This window comes from Drosophila elegans, unplaced genomic scaffold, assembly GCF_018152505.1.
Source record: "Drosophila elegans isolate 14027-0461.03 unplaced genomic scaffold, ASM1815250v1 contig_271, whole genome shotgun sequence".
Taxonomy (NCBI): Eukaryota; Metazoa; Arthropoda; class Insecta; order Diptera; family Drosophilidae; genus Drosophila; species Drosophila elegans.
Window position 1 is genome coordinate 1091202 of NW_024545647.1, and position 26307 is coordinate 1117508.

Consider the following 26307-nt stretch of genomic DNA (forward strand, 5'->3'; position numbering starts at 1 on the left):
TCATATGGAATATGTTTTCCTATCCACCCCAATCAAATAATTTAGTACTTGAAATGTCATATAAGCGTGAGATCGAGTCAGCAATATTTTCATTCCCAGACTTATATATTACCAGGAAACGGTATGCCTGTAGACGTAATAACCACCTCTCAATTCTAGCTGGAGGCTTAGAAGTTGGTTTAAAAATTGTTTCCAATGGCTTATGGTCAGTTACCAAGTCGAATTCCAGACCAACAATATAGTAACGAAATTTTTTCACGCTCCATACCAATGCCAAACTTTCCCTTCCGTTCAACTTCAACATCAGAAAGGCTCTTAGTTGCAAACGATATGATAAATTGATTATTCTCGACATCAAACTGTATTAAGTCCGCTCCCAGCGCTACAGGACTGGCATCAGCTATTACACGTGTTTTTAATTTCACGTTAAAATATGCCAACTCCGAAACTCTTGAAACTCCAATTTTTAATTTGTCGAAAGCTTGCTGTACTTGTTGGTTCCACAGAAATTTCTCATCCGCTTTGAGTAACTTACTCAACGGTTCTGTTGTATCTGCCAAATCTGGCAAGAACCTTCCCACGTTCGTGACCTCTTTGTTCTTTGATGGCCGTAATTACTTTTACTTTCTCTGGATCAGCAAAAATGCCTATGTCAGATATAATATATGCGCGAGGATCTTAATTCGCTGTGTTTTCCATACGCATTTATCTTTGTTGAGAAATATATTGTTTTCCTTGAAAATAACTTTTACCATCTCCAGATTTTGGTCGCGTTCCTCCAATGAACTCCCGATGACAATTACATAATCTATATAATTTAAGGCATTTCGCAAATCGTTCCTCCAGCAGTTTTTGAAATATCTCAGTTGCTGAGTTAACACCGCAGAGTAGACGCTTGTATCTATACAGTACTTGTGGTATCAAAAATGTAGTAACTTCTCGCCTATTTGGATGCATTTCAAATTGTTGATACGCACTCATTAAATCCAGTCGAGAAAAATACTTAGCGTTCTCAAGCTTCGTTAAAAACGACTCGAATGTTGGTAATGGGTAATTTTCCCGTTGAACTGCTTTATTCACTTGACGCATATCAATGCACACCCTTATATCCCCATCACCTTTGAATGCGATAACTATTGGAGAAATCCATTCACTTAGTCGGTGTCTTCGATGGGGTCTGGGATGCGTCGCATTGGTTGCTTCACGGCCTCACAAGTGGATCAATTGACAGACGAATAGATTACATTATTCACTTTGGAAAAGGTTCCAACTTTTCGACTCTATAGCTATGCCCAGTCTCATCACGTTGAGTTTTATGGCTGTTTCGCGACCAAGCAACGATTGCTTACCCTTTTTTATTACATAAAAGGCGGCAATAGACTAAGCATTCCCTCCAACTGAAATCGGTGCTTCAAACACAAATGAAATATGTAACAACTGATCTGCAGCATATGCCCGAAATTGATTTCTCGAATCAGTTCGCAGATTTAATATAGCTGCACCTTGTAGATAGTTCGAATCATCTTGACTTAATAAGTTATACTTGGATACGGAATCGATAACTATGCCAATTGGTAAGCCACCAACTCGGCAAGAAATGACTTCGCCCATGTCACAATCATTTGCAACTCGGAAACAGGGATCGTTGACCACCACTCACTGCTCGGACCGGTGCTTCATCTACATAGCGCCGCTTTGCACCTCCTCTATGATTTCCACCGTATCTCTTCACAGTAGTCCGACATCTCTTAGCAACGTGCCCGACATTAAAACATCTGTTACATTCCGCATTTTCCGCTGGACAAAGAAAACTATTTGAATCATGATCATTTCGGCCTCATCTGCCGCACTCTATTTTGGTGTTGTTCCATTTAGCCGTGAGCGATGCAATTTTATTGATCATAGAGTCTGAGCATCCATTTGCTTGCGCACTTGTTCCTCAATTAGATAAGCAGATATGATATGACTCCCTCCAAGGACTGTTCAGTTGACAGCAACTTTTTCTTCAGCTCCGCCGGTACCCAAGAATCAATTTTTTTTTCCTATTTCTGTTTTGGAAGTACCAAAATTACACTTCCTCACCTGCTGACGCAATCGCATAAGAAACTCGGTGAAACATTCTCCATCCTCATTCTCGTCGCTCAAATACCGAATTGCGTATCGGCGAAAAATATTCATTTAATTTTTTTGCTCCTGGCAAGCTATAAACAGTAGACTGAATTTGTGAACCTCCCAGACGCAAAAGTTTATTGCGATTTTTAAGAATTGAGCTGATCTCTTCGCTCTCCGCATATTTCTTGAATGCGCGCAATCAGACCTCCCATTCGGAGCGCCAGAGTGATTTGTCTATGCAATTGCATAGGAATGGCTTAAGTTCGGCCATTACTTTGTTATGCGAGTCTAACGAGTGATGATCAAGCGGCAGTAAAAAGCATTCTCCCGTAAGTATATCTTGCAATAACTAAAAAAAAATTTTTTTAATTATAAACCCCTAAGGTGTGTAAAGCTGTATAACACAATTGAACAGCGTTACAAACAACGCTGCTTGCTTTTAATCCGCTTTGAAATGCTTTATCTTCTTCTTCTCGGACGATGCTTAGGTAATCATTACACATAATGCATTTTTTTAATTGTTACAAAAAATTGGTCAAGTTTGTACCATATACAAGGGTGTCAAAAAGTATTGCGGCATATATATTGAGTTCTCAATTATTCATAAAATGGGTTACAATCATGCGATTAAAGTCAAATTTATGCGCCGTTTTGTCCGATGACTAGTTCCCACTCTGATGGAAGCTTGTTTCCTTGTTGGAAAAAAACTTCCAACTACCAAGCTTATTCGCCATGGACAGAAACAGGTGGTAATCACTATACGGTGGATGCAAAATAACCTCCCATCCGAGCTCCCGGAGCTTCTGGCCCGTCACCTTACGTTGTCCTAATGAAAGTAAATTGGACCTCTATTGATCAAAAAATGGTCTCTTCTGCATGAGCGGTCCAGTTGTTGGCAGAACATGTCCGAATTGAGCGCTATTATCAGAGTAAATGGGTATAATGTATTCTTAAATAAGTATATTTAGATTTACTGTCGCTTGTGATCATGTGTTTATCTTATGCTCTGTGATTTTTTCGAGATTTGATTATTTTCTGAAAGTACTGGTGCTTTTATCTTAACCAAGCTTAGATTACCTGCAGTGTATGTAGGTTTGACGGTGATTGGTTCAATTAAAACTCGACAATTTCGTTGAATGACATTTATTGTGAGTGGAAAAAGAAAACATTACCTCTTCGTCTTAACTTGAGGGAGCAAAAGCGAGTACTAGAGCAGGCGTGATTTGTTTAAGTAGTATCGATAATTCGATTGATTGTTGAAAATCATAAAATACTGTTATGACCTGCAAATTGCCCAATAATTACATACCAACTGCACGCAATAACTCAGATATACAAACAATATTTATTATTTCTTCGGTGCGATCCGCGCTTTAAAAGTGTATGTAAACGACTTACTCAATGAGGGACAGAATGCTCTCCACTCTCAGCACCGCTTACAGTGACAGGCTGCCACTTCCCTCCAATATTTTTCAGCTTCAAGTTCTGCTGCGCATCTGAAGGCTGCTCCACGGAGATATCGGGAATTGATTCGGCTTGCGGTAGCGGTGGTGGCTGTGTTCCAAGTGAGGCACCATTTCCTTGCTCGCTGCCATCCAACTGTTGAGAAGATTTGATGTCCAAACTAGAACCCCCTGAGATCATTTTAAACTCTACACTTATTGTCTGCCATTGTCTGTTCTTAAATTTTTTGGAAACCCCAATCTACTAAAAATTTCGGACATCTCTTCAATGAGCACCTTGGATCCTATTGATTGTACAAATTTTACTTCTATGTATCTATAATAGTAATCGTGAGAACTAGCAAGTGCTCATTATTTGGCAATGGTCCTAACAAATCAGTGGCTACTCGGAAATGCATGACGTCTCATTGGGACTGGATTATCTGGTAAGGATACCAATATACAGTCACGACAATCCTTGCCAGATTTTTCTGAATCCCAGTCAATTTTTGGCCACCATACTATTGATCTCAGTCGCCTTTTTATTTCTGCTTCTCCAGGGTGTCCCTCATGAGCTAGTGTTAAAACTTTCTGTCGTAGTTGTTGGGGGATGATCAGACGGCTTACTCTTAATAGAATACTACCAATACTTGAAAGCTCCAGACGAAATGGATAATATGCGCTGTTGTTGCAGAAGTCCAGCAGTCTTTGTCCAGGCATGTTATGTTAGAAATTGAAATCATATGGAATATGTTTTCCTATCCACCCCAATCAAATAATTTAGTACTTGAAATGTCATATAAGCGTGAGATCGAGTCAGCAATATTTTCATTCCCAGACTTATATATTGCCTGTAGACGTAATAACCACCTCTCAATTCTAGCTGGAGGCTTAGAAGTTGGTTTAAAAATTGTTTCCAATGGCTTATGGTCAGTTACCAAGTCGAATTCCAGACCAACAATTTAGTAACGAAATTTTTTCACGCTCCATACCAATGCCAAACTTTCCCTTCCGTTCAACTTCAACATCAGAAAGGCTCTTAGTTGCAAACGATATGATAAATTGATTATTCTCGACATCAAACTGTATTAAGTCCGCTCCCAGCGCTACAGGACTGGCATCAGCTATTACACGTGTTTTTAATTTCACGTTAAAATATGCCAACTCCGAAACTCGTGGAACTCCAATTTTTAATTTGTCGAATGCTGCTGTACTTGTTGGTTCCACAGAAATTTCTCATCCGCTTTGAGTAACTTACTCAACGGTTCTGTTGTATCTGCCAAATCTGGCCAGAACCTTCCCACGTTCGTGACCTCTTTGTTCTTTGATGGCCTGAATGCCGTAATTACTTTTACTTTCTCTGGATCAGCAAAAATGCCTATGTCAGATATAATATATGCGCGAGGATCTTAATTCGCTGTGTTTTCCATACGCATTTATCTTTGTTGAGAAATATATTGTTTTCCTTGAAAATAACTTTTACCATCTCCAGATTTTGGTCGCGTTCCTCCAATGAACTCCCGATGACAATTACATAATCTATATAATTTAAGGCATTTCGCAAATCGTTCCTCCAGCAGTTTTTGAAATATCTCAGTTGCTGAGTTAACACCGCAGAGTAGACGCTTGTATCTATACAGTACTTGTGGTATCAAAAATGTAGTAACTTCTCGCCTATTTGGATGCAATTCAAATTGTTGATACGCACTCATTAAATCCAGTCGGGAAAAATACTTAGCGTTCTTAAGCTTCGTTAAAAACGACTCGAATGTTGGTAATGGGTAATTTTCCCGTTGAACTGCTTTATTCACTTGACGCATATCAATGCACACCCTTATATCCCCATCACCTTTGAATGCGATAACTATTGGAGAAATCCATTCACTTAGTCGGTGTCTTCAATGGGGTCTGGGATGCGTCGCATTGGTTGCTTCACGGCCTCACAAGTGGATCAATTGACAGACGAATAGATTACATTATTCACTTTGGAAAAGGTTCCAACTTTTCGACTCTATAGCTATGCCCAGTCTCATCACGTTGAGTTTTATGGCTGTTTCGCGACCAAGCAACGATTGCTTACCCTTTTTTATTACATAAAAGGCGGCAATAGACTTAGCATTCCCTCCAACTGAAATCGGTGCTTCAAACACAAATGAAATATGTAACAACTGATATGCAGCATATGCCCGAAATTGATTTCTCGAATCAGTTCGCAGATTTAATATAGCTGCACCTTGTAGATAGTTCGAATCATCTTGACTTAATAAGTTATACTTGGATCCGGAATCGATAACCATGCCAATTGGTAAGCCACCAACTCGGCAAGAAATGACTTCGCCCATGTCACAATCATTTACAACTCGGAGACAGGGATCGTTGACCACCACTCACTGCTCGGACCGGTGCTTCATCTACATAGCGCCGCTTTGCACCTCCTCTATGATTTCCACCGTATCTCTTCACAGTAGTCCGACATCTCTTAGCAACGTGCCCGACATTAAAACATCTGTTACATTCCGCATTTTTCGCTGGACAAAGCAAACTATTTGGTGTTGTTCCATTTAGCCGTGCGCGATGCAATCTTATTGATCAAAGAGTCTGAGCATCCATTTGCTTGCGCACTTGTTCCTCAATTAGACAAGCAGGTATGACTTCCTCCAAGGACTGTTCAGTTGACAGCAACTTTTTCTTCAGCTCCGCCGGTACCCAAGAATCAATTTTTTTTTCTTATTTCTGTTTTGGAAGTACCAAAATTACACTTCCTCACCTGCTGACGCAATCGCATAAGAAACTCGGTGAAACATTCTCCATCCTCATTCTCGTCGCTCAAATACCGAATTGCGTATCGGCGAAAAATATTCATTTAATTTTTTTGATCCTGGCAAGCTGTTTATAACAGTAGACTGAATTTGTGAACCTCCCAGATGCAAAAGTTTATTGCGATTTTTAAGAGTTGAGCTGATCTCTTCGCTCTCTGCATATTTGTTGAATGCGCGCAATCAGACCTCCCATTCGGAGCGCCAGAGTGATTTGTCTATGCAATTGCATCGGAATGGCTTAAGTTCGGCCATTACTTTGTTTTTGTTTTTCTTCTTATTCAATTCTCACTGTCACTTGGCGACCAGCTATTACAAAGGTCGTAATATCGCGCCTTTTATTTTTAAGTATTTTTCTAGGCTGTATCGAAACGGCCTCCATCAGGCTACATTTCAGTTGTCACTCGTTTGATTTTTTATACCCTTGCAGAGGGTATTATAATTTCAGTCAGAAGTTTGCAACGCAGTGAAGGATATATTTCCGACCCTATAAAGTATATTTATTCTTGAGCAGCATCACTACTAGAGTCGATTTAGCCATGTCCGTCTGTACGTCCGTCTGTCCAACCGTTTCTACGCAAACTAGTCTCTCAGTTTTAAAGCTATCTTCATGAAACATTCCCAGAAGTTGACTTTGTATTGCAAGTAGTATATAAGTCGGAACGCCCGGATCGGACGACTATAGCATGAAGCTCCCAAAGGAACAATCGGGAAAAATAATTTAATTTGATTTGATTTTTTTTAGTTCTTCGATATATAGTAACGGTTAAATATTTAAGCATTACGGCTTAAATTTCATCAAAATCGTACGACTATAACATAAAGCTCCCATGGGAACAATAAAAATAAAAATATAAATTAAAAAAACTTAACTCTTTTATATTGTAATTTTTTTTAGAAATTCTTTTTGACTAGTTAATAATATGACAGTTCAGAATAACGTTTTTAATTTTATTAAAATCAGATAACGATATCATATAGCTGCCATAGGAACTATCGAATAATTGAGCTGCAAATCATCATAGCTTCAATGTTTTTAAACATATACGCAAGTCAATCATAATTTTGATGTTTTTAAAAATGTTTAGTTTTTGTAATTGGTACAAGGATATATGAACTTCGGCTTACCGAAGTTTGCTTCCTTTCTTTTTTATTTTTGCAATGTCCTCATGTTTAATGATTGTAAATTTTGTCCACTTTTTTATTTCTGCAATGTCCTCATGTTTCATGATTGCAAGTGGGTAAAGAAAGAACCCTGCCTTGTGCCAAATGTTTACGTTTTTTTTCCACACAGTGCTAACATTATTAAGAATTTTTCTTTGAATACTGACAATAATAAAGTGTTCTGAGAAAAAATTCAGTCTAAATATTGTTTATTGAACGGAGTATTGGATTGAGATGAGTCAGGTGTCGTTGAGCGCAATTTTGAAGCCAGAACACAAAACCAGACTTTTTGCTCCACCGACCCCAAAAGTTCCAATATTCGATATTACTCTTATAAAAGCAATACCCTTTGAATCATTTTAAAATCGGACTATTTTTTGGTGATTTTGTATATTGGGGCTATATATAGTAGTCTCCTAGCGCACACTGGCCATCAACACGTAAGCGTTCTGGTTTTCATTGTCGTTATTGATTTCTTTTACATAAATATTTAAGTCTCCTCTCTCAGTACTTTGATTTGAATTTCTGTTTAGTGCTCTTTGGGCATTATAATAATAGCTGTTTTGACTATAATTATTGATACCATTGTTGTTACCGTAGTACTGTTGACCTCAACCTTTGTTATTTTCCCGGTAAAAGATTTACTATAATTTTAAGATTTGTTAAATTGTTTTTTGTTTTTTGTTTTTGTTAATTGTTTTTGCCTTCGGTCGCCATGGAAGTGTTAAATAAGTATCCAGACACAATGTCGTGTTCAGAACGGTTCCTTATTTTATGACACATCATAATTTTTTAAATCCCCCCAAAGCTACAAGGGAGCGGTTTGGGTTATATATGTATAAAAACTTGGAATCAGCATTCCCAATTGGATTATTAATTCTATAATCCCACTTTCAGCTACAAGCTGTGAGGGAACGCCAGTATCAGCAACATCAACGTCGATATCGATAACGCGAATTACAGTATTTATGAATACTGGGGTCGATTTCTATGCTTCAGTGCTTCGGTGTGTAATTGAATTTAAAGAAATGAGAACCTCCTTCTGCTTCAGTTAAAATTATTATGAAACTTTATTCTTCAAACCTTACAGTAACTTATGGAATACATTGTGGGAATGAAAGTGTATGATTGTGAATTCGCATAACTAGCAGATTCGAGTGGAATTAGATCATTTAATTTTCAATGCACAGGGTTCCTGCATTTCGACGGTAAATTATGAAAAATTATACAAAGCAAGTATGCCTACCATAAAAAAATTACTATGCACACGTTTAACAAAACGACCTTCAAATATGTCTTCTTAAGGAGAATTTTAAAACATTTAATCATAAATGTAATAAATAAAAAAAGTCGTGCATCTTGGGGTAAAGTTATTTTGTACTGTTCCGTTAAATACTTTCAGAGGAATGATTAACAAATGAATCGAAAAACAGATATAATTAATTTTTTAAAACATACACGCATTAACTTTTATTTAAATTTAAAAATAATTCGCAGTTCCTTAGGTGAAACAAAATGATTACTCTCGGATGAACTCGCAATCGCAAAACATGTTTCTAAGTATTGTACTTTAACTTTGTTTTAAATTTAAGCCTACCCTGCAACAGAATAAATCTGTTTAAATAATCCTTTGTTTTTTTCTTTTTTGACAGAGCAATAAAATCTGAAGAATTACCTCAAGCAAAAAAAATTAAAACGGAACTGTTAAATAATACCGATGAAATTGAAAAAATTAAATATTTACAAAGTCAAAATGACGCCATTTTTAAGTATCGGGACGAACTTAAAAGTACAATGAAGAAGACCGACATTGAAAAACTTTTACAGTTGAATAATCAACAGCCTTTATCTGGTGACTCTGAAAGATTATTAGATCAAGCATCAGATTTGCTGACTTTCGGTGCTATTGAATCATGCTCTGAATGCGGCAGCTCTCAATTTATTTTTGATAAGTCTGGTTACATTTGTAACGGAAATATTTCTGAGTGGAGCAAATGCACCAAGGTGTTAGCGGAGCCGACCAGATCAGCATGCAAAATACCAAAAGATCTTAAAGCAAGATATAGCTTTTTAAATGTAGTAAACAAAATGCCATCAACACGCCTTATTCAATATCTTCCTCCAAGTGAAAGGACCTTATCTAAAAATCTGGAGACGAAAAATTTAAGCGACGAATATGATGGGTTAGTATTAAAAATCAGGAACCGTAAACATTGAATGTTTGTATTTTTACAATACAAACATTTTTATTGTTATGTGATTTATTCTTATGAAAACCAAAATTACTTAAAAATAATGATGTTTTTGTAACAGCGAGAACGGAAGCAAGCTTTGACAAGCCGAAGTGTTTACTACCCTTGCAGTCAAGGGATGAGTTCGATTTGATAAAAACCATTAGTTAGGCAAACAAACAGATTATCATGTTTTACCCGATCTGCTGCTATATGTCGTCCGATGGGCAAGGTTTTTTTTAGCATGATCAGTGAACAACTAAATAAATTCAACTTGTAAAAGAAAATTTCGCCGACAAAATTGGACGTCTGAACATAAATGCATAAGCATGTATATCCGTGGTCGACACGGCCTTTAAAACCGCTGTCGCCAAACAAAAAAAATTGACTAGTTCCCCCGTGCCAATTACTCGTCCAATTTAAGTGCGAAAATTTTATTGTATTTCATATGCAGTGACGCACATTAAAACATTATTTTAAATAACTTCTAAAATAATATATGGATTTTTAAAATTGTGTCACCATGCTTCATTCGGTTCCGCGTGTTTGCAATAGTCTTAAATTTGATAATATCACTATGGACAGTAGTACATAAAGTGACGATGCGCACAAGGAGCGTGTGCATAGGAGACTACTATCAAATATTATACAATACATACATAGATGCGACATCTCATACAAAAAAATGTTCTGTTTTGTTTTAAGCTTGATGATAAGGGGAGACTGGAAGAAGGACGAGAGATTATATTTTTAGAATTTGGTTGTAGGACTAACACAATACATGCGCAAACGTTTTGCATGTGCAACTTTTTAGTCAAATTACAAATTTTTGTTTTTCGGCAGCCGGATCAGCGCTTCAATGCCGCTGAGAGAACACAAAAATTATTAAATGTCCTGTAAACTAAAAGTCTATCTGTAGTCGTGATGGTTAAGTCAATGTGCATTAAGTTCAGCTTTTTTAGATCTTTGATCGGGTGTGGCAAAAGGCGACTTTTCTTTTTAATTTTTTTTTTTAATTTTTAAGTTAGGACTTTCTTAAAGAAAATAACGATATTTTACAAAAGGTTTTTATTTTTTGTTGTTTTTATTTTGGATCTAACAATCGAATAAATTAGCTGAAAATCATAAACATTTTAAAACATATACATCGAAGTTTAGATGCTTTAAAGAATATTTAAAGGGGAATATAAAATTCGGCTTGCCGCCATGCATTTAATTTTTTATGAAATGTACCACCTATGTATTGTATAATCTTTGCTACTATGTATAGTCGCAGAATTAAAAATCTGCTGTGTTGGTTCGATCGTAACAAGTAATAAGCCCAATCGGTAGGTATCGTTAAATCTAAAGGGATTGCATACCAAGACTCAAAAAAAAATTTTTTAAATTAGATTAAATAAAATTATTTTGTTCAGGATAAAGGCCGGTGAACGTGAAATACTAAATTGTTTCTTAATTTTAGCTCTTGTTTTCGGTTCAGTAAAATACTTATACGCGTCGAATGACACCTTACTTGCTGGAATCCGATTCTCCATTCAAAAGTTATTCAAAAAACGAAAATTTTTGAGCCTCTAAAGGTTTTTCAAAATGCTAAGGTCTTGTTATAGAGTCCTGCAATAATTTTCTTGTATTGGACAGTTCGGTACAAAAAAGTTTGTTCTACGACTTTTTGAAAATCTAGCTTATTAAGCCTTAAATCGATCAAAATTGCTAGACCTTGCACGGCTATTACATTTATACAAGAAGAGTATGATATATGTCACAAAAAAATATTTTCAAATGTTTTTTAAGCTACCTTAATGTTATTAGTTTTATTAAAAAAGTTAAATTATATTTTATTTTGTACTTCCTTGCACTTTATGATTATAAAGCACTTAAAATTCCCCAACTTTTGTTATATAACAAGTTTTAATGCATGATTATTAAAAGCATTTAACGTTGTCCTGGTAAGAATTCTTTCCTTAAAGTATGGACCGTATTTTCTGTGAGGAAAATGTTTTCTGGTTAAAGAAAAACATATTCAGTAAACATTTGTAAAATGTTCATTTTTTTTTTTTTAATTAAATTTAAAACTATTCTTAGCTTAAGCAAAATAATAAGAAATCAAATAAATTGCAAAAAAGTGAGCAAGATGTAAGCAAATATCTTTAAAAACAAATAAGTTATGAGCAATAAAATGTTCTATTGGGGGCCAGACAATTTTCTCGTTAATTTTTATATCCTTACAAATAGTATTAAATTATCAGTTAGAAGGTCACGTTTCCGGCCCTATCAGCATCTAGCCTTATCCGTCTGTTTGTCCACTCCTTTTACGCAAACTAGACAGTTTTAAAGCTATAACTCGTTTTACTCATTTAGAAGTGTTATTACTAATAGCTTTAAGACTGATAGGCTAATTTGCATAGAAACGTATGGTTAAAACGAGCCGTATCGCATGACTATATCATGTGAACAATCGGGAAAATAAATGACAAAAATTCTTACTTCACTGACTTTAATATACATACTTCTATACAAATTAATCGTTTATTGTTTCAGAATTACGGTTCTAATTTTATTTAATTCGGACAACGACATCATCTAGCGGCTTGTAAGACATAAAAACCAAGTAATCGGAATATTGTTGTTTTAAGAAATATTTAATTTTTGGAATAGCTGCAAGGGTATATAAACTGTAATATAAGGTATATTTTATAAACACAAGAAAAGAGTGCACTGTAATGTCGGCCGCGCACGCAGACATGCCGACTCAGCATTTAGGATGTGCATTACATAGTTGTGTGGGTCGAATTGCTTTGCACTTGAAGTGCTGGGAATATTCGGACATAAACAAATGCTACAATGTTACAGTGATATAAGCGGTACAATGTATACCCTATATGTGAGCATACTACATCTCCCTCCTTTTGAAAAATAACGTAATCTATGAAGTTATTTTTTTAATTATTGCGTTAAGTATATATATATGTATGTTTATAAAAACTAGCAAATTAGTAAAACTTTTTTTTTTTTTTTTGTTATTATTATTGTTATTTTTTTTTTTGGTTAATATAGTAAATATTGGAAAAGTTGAAACTTTGAAAATTTATGCGACTATTTCTTATTATTTATTATTATAAAAATTTGTATACCCTTGCAGAGGGTATTATAATTTCAGTCAGAAGTTTGCAACGCAGTGAAGGAGACATCTCCGACCCTATAAAGTATATATATTCTTGATCAGCATCACTAGGCGAGTCGGTCTAGCCATGTCCGTCAGTCCGTCCGTTTATATGCAAACTAGTCTCTCAGTTTTAAAGCTATCTGCATGAAACTTTCCCAAAAGTTGTCTTTCTATTGCAGGTAGTATATAAGTCGGAACGAGCCGGATCGGACGACTATAGCATATAGCTCCCATAGGAACAATCGGAAAAATTATGGAAAAAAAATTATAACTTTGTTGTTTTTTAATTTTTTGTTTAGTTCTTCGACATATAGCAATGGTTAAATATTTCAGAATTATGGTTAAAATTTCATCAAAATCGGACGACTATAGCATTTAGCTCCCATAGGAACAATCGGAAAAATAATTGAAAAAAAATTATAACCTTGCTGTTTTTTAATTTTTTGTTTAGTTCTTCGACATATAGCAATGGTTAAATATTTCAGAATTATGGTTAAAATTTCATCAAAATCGGACGACTATAGCATATAGCTCCCATAGGAACAATCGGAAAAATAATTGAAAAAAATTGTAACTTTGCTGTTTTTTAATTTTTTGTTTAGTTCTTCGACATACAGCAATGGTTAAATATTTCAGAATTATGGTTAAAATTTCATCAAAATCGGACGACTATAGCATATAGCTCCCATAGGAACAATCGGAAAAATAATTGAAAAAAATTATAACTTTGCTGTTTTTTAATTTTTTTTTTAGTTCTTTGACATATAGCAATGGTTAAATATTTCAGAATTATGGTTTAAATTTCATCAAAATCGGACGACTATATCATATAGCTCCCATACAAATAATAAAAAAATATATAAAAGAACAATCAAATAATTAAGCTGCAAATCGTCATAGCTTCAATGTTTTTAAACATATACGCCAGTAAATCATAATTTTAATGTTTTCAAAAATATTTAATTCTTGCGATAGCTGCAAGGGTATATGAACTTCGGCTTGCCGAAGTTTGCTTTCTTTCTTGTTTTTTGTGAATTTGTATTCCTATATTTTATTATAGTGAAGTAATAAACAAAAAAATATTTGTTTTTTTTTTAATGTTGATGTAATTTTATTATTTTTTTTTTTTTATATGAATGGCCATCCTACAAAATCTAATCTATACAAATTTTTAGTCTATCCTTATGAACTGTCTGTGTTTTGTTTTTTGCATTTAAAATAGTTATATTATTATTGGATTCTATCTTCTTTACCGTATATGGTCCTGAATATTTAAAGTCTAGCTTATGGCCAGTTTAATTTTTTAATAAAACCTGGTCTCCTATTTTTAATTCAAAGTCTAAGCTATTTTTGTCGTATCTATCTTTTTGTTTTTGTTTATTAGTTTCTAGCATTATTCTGGCTCTTTTATATGCCTGTTCTAATCTAAATTTAGATTCCTTAGCATAATCTTCTATATTATATAATGGTTCTATTCTATCTATGCTATTGAAATGTTTTGATAAGTTTGGAGTTTTCCCAAAAACTAGTTCGTATGGACAATAATTATGTGCCATAGAGGGTGTTGTGTTAAAGCAGTATACGAAGTATTGTAGCCATACATTCCAATCTGTTTTATCAACTGAGATGTATGAGCGTATGAACTCGTTAAGTGTTCTGTGGCTTCGCTCTGGTGATGGTGTGCAGTAGAATTTATGTTTTTGATATTTAAATTTTTACATAAATCTTCAATTGTTTGTTGTGTTTCCGTAATGGTTAATGGGATCTTCGTATGCGTGATTATTTTCGCTTTTTGACATTTTAGACATTTTCGTACGTACTCTGCAATATATCGAGTCATTCCTTGTCTTTTGACCTTGGCCAAGGTTTTGGAAATGCCAGTATGACCTCCTTGAATTGGTTCATCATGGTATGTAGACATAATTGCTTCTTTTTCTTTTTCAGAATTTATTAGGGTCACCGTGTTGAGTTGCGCTACTCTCAATGATTTTAATGTTATATTGCCCATTTCCTTGAAATTATCTATTGAAACGTATTCAAAGATATTTTCCCACGGTGCCACATTGAGTTGGCTGATTTGATGTATACCGGCTTGCTTCTCAAGCCTTTGGAAAAACTGACCTAAGTCAAGAACTCTATTGGTATATAAATCGCTAACATCATATCTTGCAGTAACTTTTTTTCCATGTTTAAATAAACATAGCATATTTTTTACGTGCAAGGTCACTTCTTTGCGTACTTCGTCATTGTTTATGACTCCGTATACGTTGGGCTTTGAAGCTTTTTCTATAGATTGCCTAGGCAAGTCTATTTCTTTTTCTCCTGCGCAGGATTTCTGTCTACTTTGATATCTTGTAGTGACTTTATGTATATTTCCGGTTATATTTTGTAGTTCTTTGATGGTTATTCTTGATAACGCATCAGCTACGTAATTGTCTTTTCCCTTTAAATATTCAACTGTGAAGTTGTATTCTTCTAATTCTAGCCTCATACGTGTCAGTTTGGAACTTGGGTTAGTCATTGAGAACAAGTATGTTAACGGTCTGTGATCGGTTTTGATAATGAAATGTTTGCCATAAATGTATGGTCGAAAATGTAATATTGCCCAATGTATTGCAGCTAGTTCCTGCTCGGTAGTACACTTATTACTTTCTCCCTTGGTAAAAGCTCTTGATGCATATGCAATGGGGTGAGTCCGTTATGGTTTTGAGTTAAAACCGCTCCACATGCTTGCTTACTTGCATCAGTAATTATACAAAATTCTTTACTAAAATCTGGATATCGTAGCAAAGTAGGTGCCATAAGATTTGTTTTTAAATATTCGAATGCGTTTTGGCATTCAGATGTCCATTCAAAAGGAACATTCTTTTTACATAATCGTGTTATGTGCCGTGAATAATCGGCGAAATTTTTTATGAATCTTCTGTAGTAATTGCAGAATTCTACAAAACGTCTTGCGCTGTCTGCATCGTGTGGGATTGGATAGTTCAGTATGACGTCATATTTCTTGTCATCTGGAAGTATTCCTTTATCTGTGCACTTATGACCTAGAAAAGTCACCTCATGCATAAAGAATGAACATCTTTGTGGATGTAACTTTAGGTTGTATTTCCTACATTTCTCAAAAACGTCTGTTAAGTTTTTAAGCATATGTTTTTCCGAACAACCTATAACTATTAAGTCATACATATAAAGGAATGCTTGTGAAGGTTCAAGTCCAGAGAATGCAATAGTCATCATTCTCTGAAATGAATTTGGCGCTATTTTTAAGCCAAAAGGTAATCGTGTGAATCGATACGAGCCATTGCTCGTTGAAAAGGAAGTTATGTCCCTTGAGCTTTTTTCAAGTTCTATTTGATGAAATCCTGACATTAAATCAAGACATGAAAAGTATTTTGCTCGACCTAGTTGGTCTAAAATATCATCAATTCTAGGGAGTGGAAATTTATCGGACAATAATTTTTTATTAATCTGACGATAGTCAATTACTAATCGCCACTTTTTTTCTTCGGAACCTGGAGCTGATTTTTTAGGGACAAGCAATAATGGGCTATTGTATTCCGATACTGATGGTTCGACTATTCCGTCGGTGATTAGTTTTCCGACTTGCTTTTGAATTTCGTTCACCTGACCATGTGGGCTTCTATATTTTTTTATGTAAACGGGTTCATCATCTTTCAATCTCAGTTTTTGTTTGTAGAAATTATTTGTGCTAATTGGTTCGGATTCTAATCCGAATATGTCATTATATTTTTTGCATAAATTTGTGAGTTGGAATTTGAATTGTGGGGGAAAATTTTCTGACAATTGGGATAATACAGACTTTTCTCTATTTTATATGTTCATCGACTACATCATAGTTCAACAGTGATTCATATGCTAAATTATCCGCACTGACCACTTTATCTTCGTTTGTTGTATTCAGTAGTCTTATGAAGGCATTTTGTGTTGTAGCTATTGTACTTGCTATATAAATTCCGTGCTCAATTTCTTGAGTTGGAATTAATACACTGTCCTCTTTTGAATTTAATTTTATTTTTCTAATGACTTGTGATCTTGCTGGGAGAAGAATTGAGTTATTGCCAGAACTGTATTCTATTGGAACATAAATTGGAAATTTTAAATTGTTTGGTCTTATTATAAGCCAATCTTCAGATGGCTGAAAATCTAGTTGACAGTTGTATTTTTTAATAAAATCAATCCCCAAAATGCCATCACAAGGGACAGCTAAGTGTAAGTCTACGATATGAAAATCGTGTGGGATTATGTACTTGGTAGTCTGTATTTCAATTGATGTTAAGCCTTTGGATTTAGTAATTTCTTGGCTTATTCCCCGTATATCTATTATGTTATTATTTTGTACGTTTTGAAATATATCGGAATTTTCTTTTACTATAGAGATTTCGGCACCTGTGTTAAGGATAGTAAATAAATACAACCTTTTTGTTTGAGTTCTGTATTGAAACTATTTCATTTTATTTAAAACTTCTTAACAAGAAACTTATGTGAAAATCTTATTCTAATCTTAGCTATGGTCTACGCAGAAACCTAATCTTTTAGTCTGGGCGGGGGAGTTATTTATTTTGCCCCCGCACAAGAACTCTCGGTATTAGATAGCCCAAGTGGCCTGCTGTTACAGATTACAAGTGCATTTGAAAAACTGAACCCTTGTCGGGTCCCAGATCGTAAATTATGGCTCTTGATAGAATTACACAGTTCTACATGACATGTGCAGAGCTCATTAAATCTTTGACACAATATTTATCAGTGTTCGTCTGAACAACCTGTGTCTACCAAAAAGACAAGTTTTTTTCCGGTAGCCACATGGGTGAATGAGACGAATATATTCTGACTGAGATTAATAGTATGGACCGTTACTGTCTCTACTGTTGAACATTTAAAGGGGGTTCGGAGTTTCCCGACGTGTCATTGGCTACTCTTACATTGCTTGTATTGTTGTTATTGTAGCCTCCGCTAGAGTTGCCACGGCCCCTTGAGTTTCCTCTGTAGTTGCCGCGACCATTGTTTTGGTTGGTATTGTTGTAGTAACCATAATTGTTACCACGACCACGAAAATTACCTCTATAACTTCCACGTCCGCGGTTTCCGCCGCGCTGTGTATAGTTGTTGTAGTAGAGGACCGAATTTGGTTGTCCAGTTGCTTCTGTGCAACTGTTTACGAATTTTGAAATTACGTCGTTCATTGTGTTGAAGTTGCCGGCGTGCATGATAAGTTTTACCTTATTAATCGTGCAGTTTTTAGTCATTGCTTTTACTGCGTGCTGTGTGGAATAACTTCTTGCTAGTTCTAGTGTTAAGCCGTCTGTTATGTATGCACTTTCTAAAGCCTTCGTCATCTGCTCAATTTCTGATTTGTATTGATTAGCAGTTTTATTTCGTTGCTGTAGATTCATTAGCTTTGCTGGCAATACCTCTACAGTTTCGCCTTTGACGTTGCTTTTTAACTTGGCAATAACTTCACCTACCGTTGTTTCGTTTCCAATTAGATTTCTTGCTACGCCCTTTAGTTTTGTCTTTTGCCTTTTATTGACTCTATAATATGCAATGCATCAATGAAACTGGTTAAGTTTACTGCTTTACCATAGAAAACTGGTATAAGCTTTGATGCAGTGTTAATGAAGTCGATATTTGTTTACGCCATTTCGAAGTTATTGTTCTTAGTTATGTTTGCGCTTGAGTCTGAGTCTGAATCTGTTTGATTATCTGCGTTTGATAATAAAACGGCTGGGATAGTAAGATTATTTAAATCTTCTTCCTTAATTTCCTTGTTGAAATTTTCTTGCTCCGTTTGATCTACACCAGTTAACTCTTCCAATGTTGATTCTTCATCGGTTTCAACTGTTATTGCGGTATTAAGAATGGTAGGTACAGAGATATCTAAATTGAATTTTTCTTTTATCAATATTAGATTTTCTCTGAGCCTTACAAAAATTTTGATACCCTTGACCAATGGTCGTCATTTAATTTTTCTCATTGCCCATGTATTAATATGCGCGCCTCGTTAAAACAATTTTTCTACTATTTCTGCGTGTTTTTTTATTATGCTCCCTTGAATTGGTTTGTTCTGATTAAGGGATTTGTAGGATTTATCGAACTGTTTTTATTTTGTTCAATTTCGCATACAAATCGTTCCATTCCATGGCAATATTATCTATGTAATTTTACCATGAGGATCGTGGTTTCACCGAGTATAGAATGGTAATCCACGATCTCTTTTACTGAGACGTATGGCAAAGTATTTAGGATTAAACCCTTTATTTTTTTATTGTAAGCAAACAAAAGGCTAAGTTCCAAATTGTACTTTTCCATATAGTTATATTCGAATTCAGTGATTGTAATGAAGTTTTTATGGCAATGGAGAATATTTAATGCACGCATTCTAAATTCTGGATCTTTAGTAATTATTTCCTCAAAACAGCTATCCAATTCTATCATGTTAAATGCCATAGATTAAACAAAAATAATTTAAAAAAATTTTGTTTTTTTTTTTTTTAATAAGGGGGTATTAAATTGAACACTCTAATCTTTTGAAATTTTTTTTTTTATATCTTATCTAGATCGTGTTCTCTACTTCTCTACTACTTCTTCTTTAAACATTTATTGTGCAATTTGTATACTTTGGTAACAAAATTTGCGCTCAAGATGACAATGATTATTATTATTATATGTACCCAATATAGGTCAATATTGTTCTACTTTATTAATAACGTTAGCAGTGGAGTCCACTGACTTAACGTCTACGATTCCCATTTTGGGTAGATAAACTTCTAATATATAGGTATTATTATAATTACTATGATTTTCGTCAGAGAATTTATCTATTCTATTGTTATTCATTTATATGAAGAGATTTTAAATGGATATACGTAAATATTCCTGTCTAGCTTTTAAAGTCTGAGAAGCACTCAGTAAAATAACGTCATCAAACAAAAATTTAGGAATTTAGTTATTCAAAACTGATTGATTAAATAATTGTATGCTGGCATAGTCGCATAAATTTCATTTTATTAAAATTGAAAATTGGAAGAAGAAAAAATTTTGTGTTAATTTTCATATAACTGATTTACAATATTTTGCTCTATATAAACCAATATCAGTTATATGTTGTTAGTATATAGCCTAACAGTGGTTAGTATTTTTCGAGCAGCGCTTACGCGCATCGGCTCGGGTTTAGAAGTTTATAATTAAAGACAACTTAGGCATTGGCATAAATGCAGCCCTTGTTGCGTTACTTTGCTCGTTTACAAAGTATTTTGTCCAGTTCTTTAATGTTTCGTGCGTGTGCTTCCTTCTCCTGCGGGATCGTTGCCATATTCCTGTAGTCCTTCTGAAAATTTAATACTATTTTGTATTAACAACGCGAACTTTTGAACTTGTGAACGTAGTAGTTCGAGACGATTTTAATTGCGAAACTTGTGAAAACTATGTCGAAAGCGCGACGAAAAGGAGTGGCTACGATGACGTTCGATGGATCACTAACAATTATATTTCAATAATTTCTCTTAGAACCTAACTTATGCTACGGTGGCGAGAGACGGGGCGAATTCGCAAGAGCGAACAGACGAAAGCTTTATTGGCTCCCGCTCTCGCCCTACAACTAGTGATTTAAATACAAGCGCTGAGTGCGCAAACACCTTCAGTAATCGTCTCTGTTGCAGAAGTTTTACCCTTTTTCTACTTCTTTTTCTTTTGTGGATGGGTTTGCTGGACTCCTGTCGTGCCCTGTACTCAGCTATTGTGAGGGGTCGAGGTCCATCGTTGGGACACAATTCTAGGGCCTCTTGTAAGGTTGGTGCGTCCCTTTGCTCAACAGGAGCAGGTGCCTCCCACGACGGTGCAGAGGGCGGACTGCCTTCCGCACTCATATGCCTCCTTCGTTGGTGTAGCCGGCGGTCTGCCTACCACACTTCAGTTTCCATCGTTGGTGTAGAAGGATTTGCCATTCCTTCCACACATGTCCTGGTCAATTTCCTTTATTTTTCTTCCTTCCTTTTTTTTTTTTTTTTTTTTTTGTTGATTTTGTGTTATTGTTTCTGTAGTCCGGGCCTTTTTGGCTCAGGCGGCTGGTCATCGCACAGGCTAATTACTGTTGATTTTTTTTTTCTGGCTGGAGATTTCGATTGACGATTTTCGAGGGCGGCTCTGGAGAACCTAATTTCGGACAGCCGAGGATTAGGGATCGGCTTGCATCGTCCACATTGGACAGCCACACTTGTTAAGCACTGGCCCTAATTAGCCAAACTCGCAGATTTACGCGATTTGGGGCCAAAATAACGAAAATTACACAGCGCGCAGAGACAACAATTAAACCGTCTCACTTTCTACTCGCGCACATGTCACGGTCGCCATGTAAGGTTGGTTGTATATATATATTAGACTTTATTTTATAAACTCAAGAAAAGAGTGCACTGTAATGTTATTATATAAGTTAAGGCCAGACATGGCCGGGGGGGTACGAAGCTCCCCTATACTACCTTATCGTGTTGTTTATCAGCTGCATCTCACTTGCTCACTCGTTCTCTTTGGTACTTAAGGAAGGCAACCTTTACTTTCGGATTACGTTATAAGTTTACTTTTATAATCTAATATTCAGTCCGCACGGTACTACTGTGGTTACAGATGTAAGCTCTTAAATACTAGTGGGTTGGCCTCTTAACCAACTCTGGTCCTCCGGCGTCAGCATGCCGTTGGCAGACGCGGAAGTACCGTAGTCGACGGCAGCGGTTTTGGTTGGTCCGCTTGTTGCGCTCCGGATGTGAGCGCTGCATTTTATCTAGCGCAGTGGTAGGGGCGGCGGCTGTTGAGCTGAGGCAGCTAGCGGGCGGTCAACAGTCTTTCGCTTGCTTGTTGCTGCCGTTGCTCTTCTGCCGCTGACGTTCTGGCGCTGCCGCTGTCGTTCTCGCGCTGCCGCTGTCGTTCTGTCTCCATCGTCGCGTCGCTGCCGCTGCATCGCTGCTGTTGCTTCTCTGCCGCTGTTTAGCTGCTGCTGCCGCCGTCGCTATTGCTAGTGCTGCTGCTGTCGCTATTGCTGGTGCTGCCGCTGTCGCTATTGCTGGTGCTGCCGCTGTAGCTCTTGTGGCCCAGCGGCCGGGTCATTGCAGCCACTTGAGTTGGTGTCGTCTTCATGTGACCACTTGAGCGTAATGTTGTCGCTGTGTGGCCACTCGAATTGAATGTGTACGATGTGGGTGGCCGAGGGGTTGAATGAGAAGGGTCATCGTCGGGTATCGTGGATGTCGAGAGGGGGTGAAGGGAAGGGGCCGCTAGCCGGTGTTAACTTATATAAGTTAAAAGATTGATTATGATTTTGATAAATAAATCAAACCTTTCTTTATTGAGTTGGATTAAGAACTAACTTACTTAGGTTAAACAATTGTTTTTATAGCTACGCGTCGCTCCATCGCTGCCGCCGTCTCTGCCGCTGTTGATGTTTCTGCTGACGTTCTTTCATATTATTGGTTGCTGCTCTTGGTCGCCGTCGCCGTTGGCTAAACTTAATTGTAATTGGCCAGTGCATTTTAATTATAGTTTTTGTTGTATGCACTAAGTTGAGTTCGATCAACTTTGGAAATTGGCTGTTCTGCATTCCCACGATCGCTGACCAAAAGGTGCAAGCTAAGTTCGTTAGAACTTTATTGAGAGCATTGCTTTGCTGTTAGTTGTACAATTAATGCTCTCTTCTTCGGTTTGGGAAATTCTATTATTGAGGGCATTGCTTTGCTGTTTGTTGTGCAATCAATGCTTACTCATTTCCTCTGTCTAAGAAATTGTATTATTTTGGGTGTTAACTCTTCCCTCCTTAAACGCGACTGTCCCCGGTCGCAACGTAGTAGAGTACAGGTCCGGAATGCGTGGGCTTTTCTTGCGTTTCTGGCACGGAAACTGGTGTACTTTCCGTTGACCTACGTCTTCGTAGGAGTTCCGTGATTGATCCTATTATAAGTAGTAGTAGGATAATGGCGGATCCGTAGCTAACGGAAGATTCTATGGTTGCCTTGCTTCTTAATTTTTCCAGCGCTTTTGTGTTGTTAATGTTGAGTTCCTTGACCATTTGTAGTGAGAGAACTTCCTCTAACTTAGTCTTTTCGCCCAATAGTTGGAATAACGGAGGTTCTGGTTCGACTACGTTGATTTCCTTTGACTTGAAGATGGTTTCACCAATTGTTACCGTCGAATTACGATATTGTATTATGAAAGAGCCTTGCAGTTGTAGAAGTTTTTCATCTAGTGAGACTGGTCCATTGAAGTTGTTTAGCAGGATGGTGCCTGGTAGTATTTCTTCGAAATCCGGTATATGTTGATTGTTGATCATCTTACATTCTGGTTCTCGAAGGTTTAATAGAGCGTTTAAGCAAGTATCATTGCTTAAATCTAACAAATTTTCTGAATTACAAATAGTCTTATCATTATAGGATTCACAAGGTTTAATTATTGCCAATAATTGTCTCTTACATTCTAAAAAATTTTCATATTTTATATCATTGATTATTTGGGCTTTTTTTATTGCTTTAATTTTTAAAGTTCTACAATTATCTGATTCAATGGTTGGTAGGCTATTAATGTAAATAAGGTCGTTGCCATTTGTGGCTAACTTGATTCGAGCAAATTCCAATAATTCTTCTATGTTAAAAAATAAGTTATTTTCTTTTTTAAAGATTCCTTCCACTAGTTTGGTTTCTGTGTTTGTAAGTACAAATGAATTTATTGTGTTAGATTTGGCCCATGTAATTGCGTATATTATGTTAATTATTTCTTCTTTTATTAATTGAATTTTATACTTTAAAATATTTGCTTTCTGATTTATGATTTCTTCCGAGCTCTGGGTAATTTTCAACATTGCATTAGTAGCGTTAGTAAGTTGGTTTATTTTTTGATTAATTAGTCTGTTAATTACTACTTGTCTATTGTTGTTTTCTAGCTGCTCATTTATCTTGTCTTCTAAGATCTGATAGTCGTGGTGATCTGGCGATCCCGCCAGCCATTTCCATGCAGTACCTATTGCTTCTATTGCCCTTTTTTGTCTTTTTTGAGTTTGGAGTATGCGTAAATCCGTTTGGATCTGTTTTAGTTTATAGGAAAGATATGGGTGTAATGGATGAGATGGGGTGAGTGAATGAAATGATTCTTCTAACTTCGCCAGAGTTTCTTCATAGCTTTGTAGGTTAAAGATGTGGATGATTTTAAATGTTCCGTCTTGTTTAGCCGCTAATCCGGTTTCGAGTGAGATGATTTGTGAATTGGAATAGTCGAGGACTGTAGTTATTCCCAAGCATGTTGGTAAAAATAATCTGAAAAATTATGTTCTTATATTATTTTTATGTATGATTTTTCCGGTTTGTGTTTTAATGGTGGTCGTTCTATTTTCCGCTACTTTCTCGGTTTTGTATGTAGGTGTAAGTTTAGTTCCTAATCTTTTATCTATTTTTACATGTACAGTTTCGCCTGGCTTAAAAAGTTTTGGTAATATTTTTCCTTGATTGTGGTATTCGAGGTCGGCTGTTTGTTTATTTTTAATTTTCTTTTTTATTTCTTCTCGTTTCTTTTCTATGTCTTCTGTTGAACTAGAGATTGTGCTTCTGAAAAATATGTCTATGGGTCTTTCTTTTGTTACAGAATGTATCGATTTATTATATTCTTGAACTGCTTTAAAGATTAAATCTTCAAATGATATGCTCCCGTTGTCTTTTTTGAGACACCGCATGATTTCAGATAGGGTTGAATGAAACCTTTCTATTTGTCCGTTACTTGTCGATGCGTACGGTGCGGTGGTGTGTAATGATATTTTGAGTTCATCTTCTAACATAAACTTTATTGCTGCTGAGCCAAATGATCGTTCGTTGTCCATTATTATCCATTTCGGCATACCGAAAGCAATTAACATTTCCCTCAACGGATTTTTAATATCTTCAGATGCTCTTGACTCTAAAATTTTTACTTGAACATATTTTGAAAACTTGTCAATTCCCGTTAAGACTCTATGTTTTTCGGTAATATAAATATCTATGTGAACTATTTCTCCTGGGTAATTAGGAATAGGGGTCGGTTGGATTTCTCCTTTTGGGGGGTGTCTATCGTATTTTGATTCTTTACAAGTTTGACGGGCTTTAACTATTGCTTGGATTTTCTTGGTAAGTTGTGGAAAGAAATAATTCTTCAAAAGTTGTAATTTGTTCTCTTTTTCATCTCTATGGGCTCGTTTATGTTCGAGGGTAATTATTTCGTTTTGTTGGGACTCCGAAGTTACGTCGTCTATTTCGTTTTGAGTAAACCTTACCTTGTATGATTTAAAATAGGTAGGGTAAATGTTTTGAATTTTTCCCATTACCTCTTCGGATGTAATGATTCCGTTTATAAGCTTAGGATCAAGTTTACTAGTTAAAATTGCAATAAGTTTTTCTTCCGTGTAAGAATTTTGTTTAATTATGTGTCTGTGGTATGTTGGGAATGGCATTTCGAAGCTATAGGAATCAGTATCGGCACTCAGTAATAATAATTGGTTTTTAAATACGTTAATTGGAGCTTCTACTGAAAATATGAGGTTGTGTGACGAGCTTTCGTCGCTATTGGCTGATGCTGAGGAGCTAATTGAATTAATTTCTGCGGGGGCCCGGGACAACGCGTCCGCTACCACATTAGCTACTCCGGGCTTGTACCTGATCTCGTGGTTATACTCGCCAATGAGGTCTCTCCAGCGTTTAAGCTTAGCGTTATGGTTATTTACGCTATTCGAAAAACTCAAGGGTTGGTGATCCGTGTATATTACCACTTTTGAATACCCGTAAAGATAATGTCTTAAACTTTGGAGCGCCCAAACGATCGGGAGCATCTCTCTTTCATTAGTTGCGTAGTTCTCTTCAGTCTTTGACAGGGTGCGTGAAATGAACGTTATTGGCCTCTGATTTTGTTCCAATACTGCGCCTATTGCGTAACTTGAAGCGTCAGTAGTCAATTGAAATTCTTTTCCGAAATCTGGATAGGCAAGGGTAACCTCCCTGGAGACGAGAGTATTTTTAAGTTTCTCGAATGCTGTAATCGCATCTTTGCTCAAGTTGATAGCAGTTCTGCTTGACTTGGTCTTAGATATCCGGCCTTCTTCGCCTCTTAGAAGAATGGTTAGGGGTTTTGCTATTTTGGCGTAATCTTTTATGAACCGCCTATAATAACCTGTCATGCCCAAAAAGGAACGGAGATTTTTTAATGTTTTTGGGACTGGAAATTTTGTAATCGCTTTTATTTTATCTATGTTGGTTTTTACTCCATTTTCTGATATTGTGTACCCCAAGAAGTCTACTTCGTTTTTAAAAAAATGGCATTTCTCTATTTGAACCCTCATATTTGCGTTTTGTAGCGTTGAAAAT

General features: G+C 36.1%; 1 protein-coding gene across 2 annotated transcripts in view; it reads left to right on the forward strand.

The window, feature by feature from the left end:
• The window catches only part of LOC108138359 (poly [ADP-ribose] polymerase), a 96809-nt gene that overhangs the window by 22024 nt on the left and 48478 nt on the right, over positions 1-26307 (forward strand). Inside the window, exons 1-2 of one of the 2 annotated variants that reach the window (XM_041708574.1) lie at positions 2385-2441; positions 9187-9717. In XM_041708574.1, coding sequence (XP_041564508.1) covers positions 9329-9717 — 389 coding nt within the window. In that variant the 5' untranslated portion in view covers positions 2385-2441; positions 9187-9328. Of the gene's footprint in view, positions 1-2384; positions 2442-9186; positions 9718-26307 lie in introns of those variants that run through there. The other variant, XM_041708573.1, reaches the window with a different exon arrangement.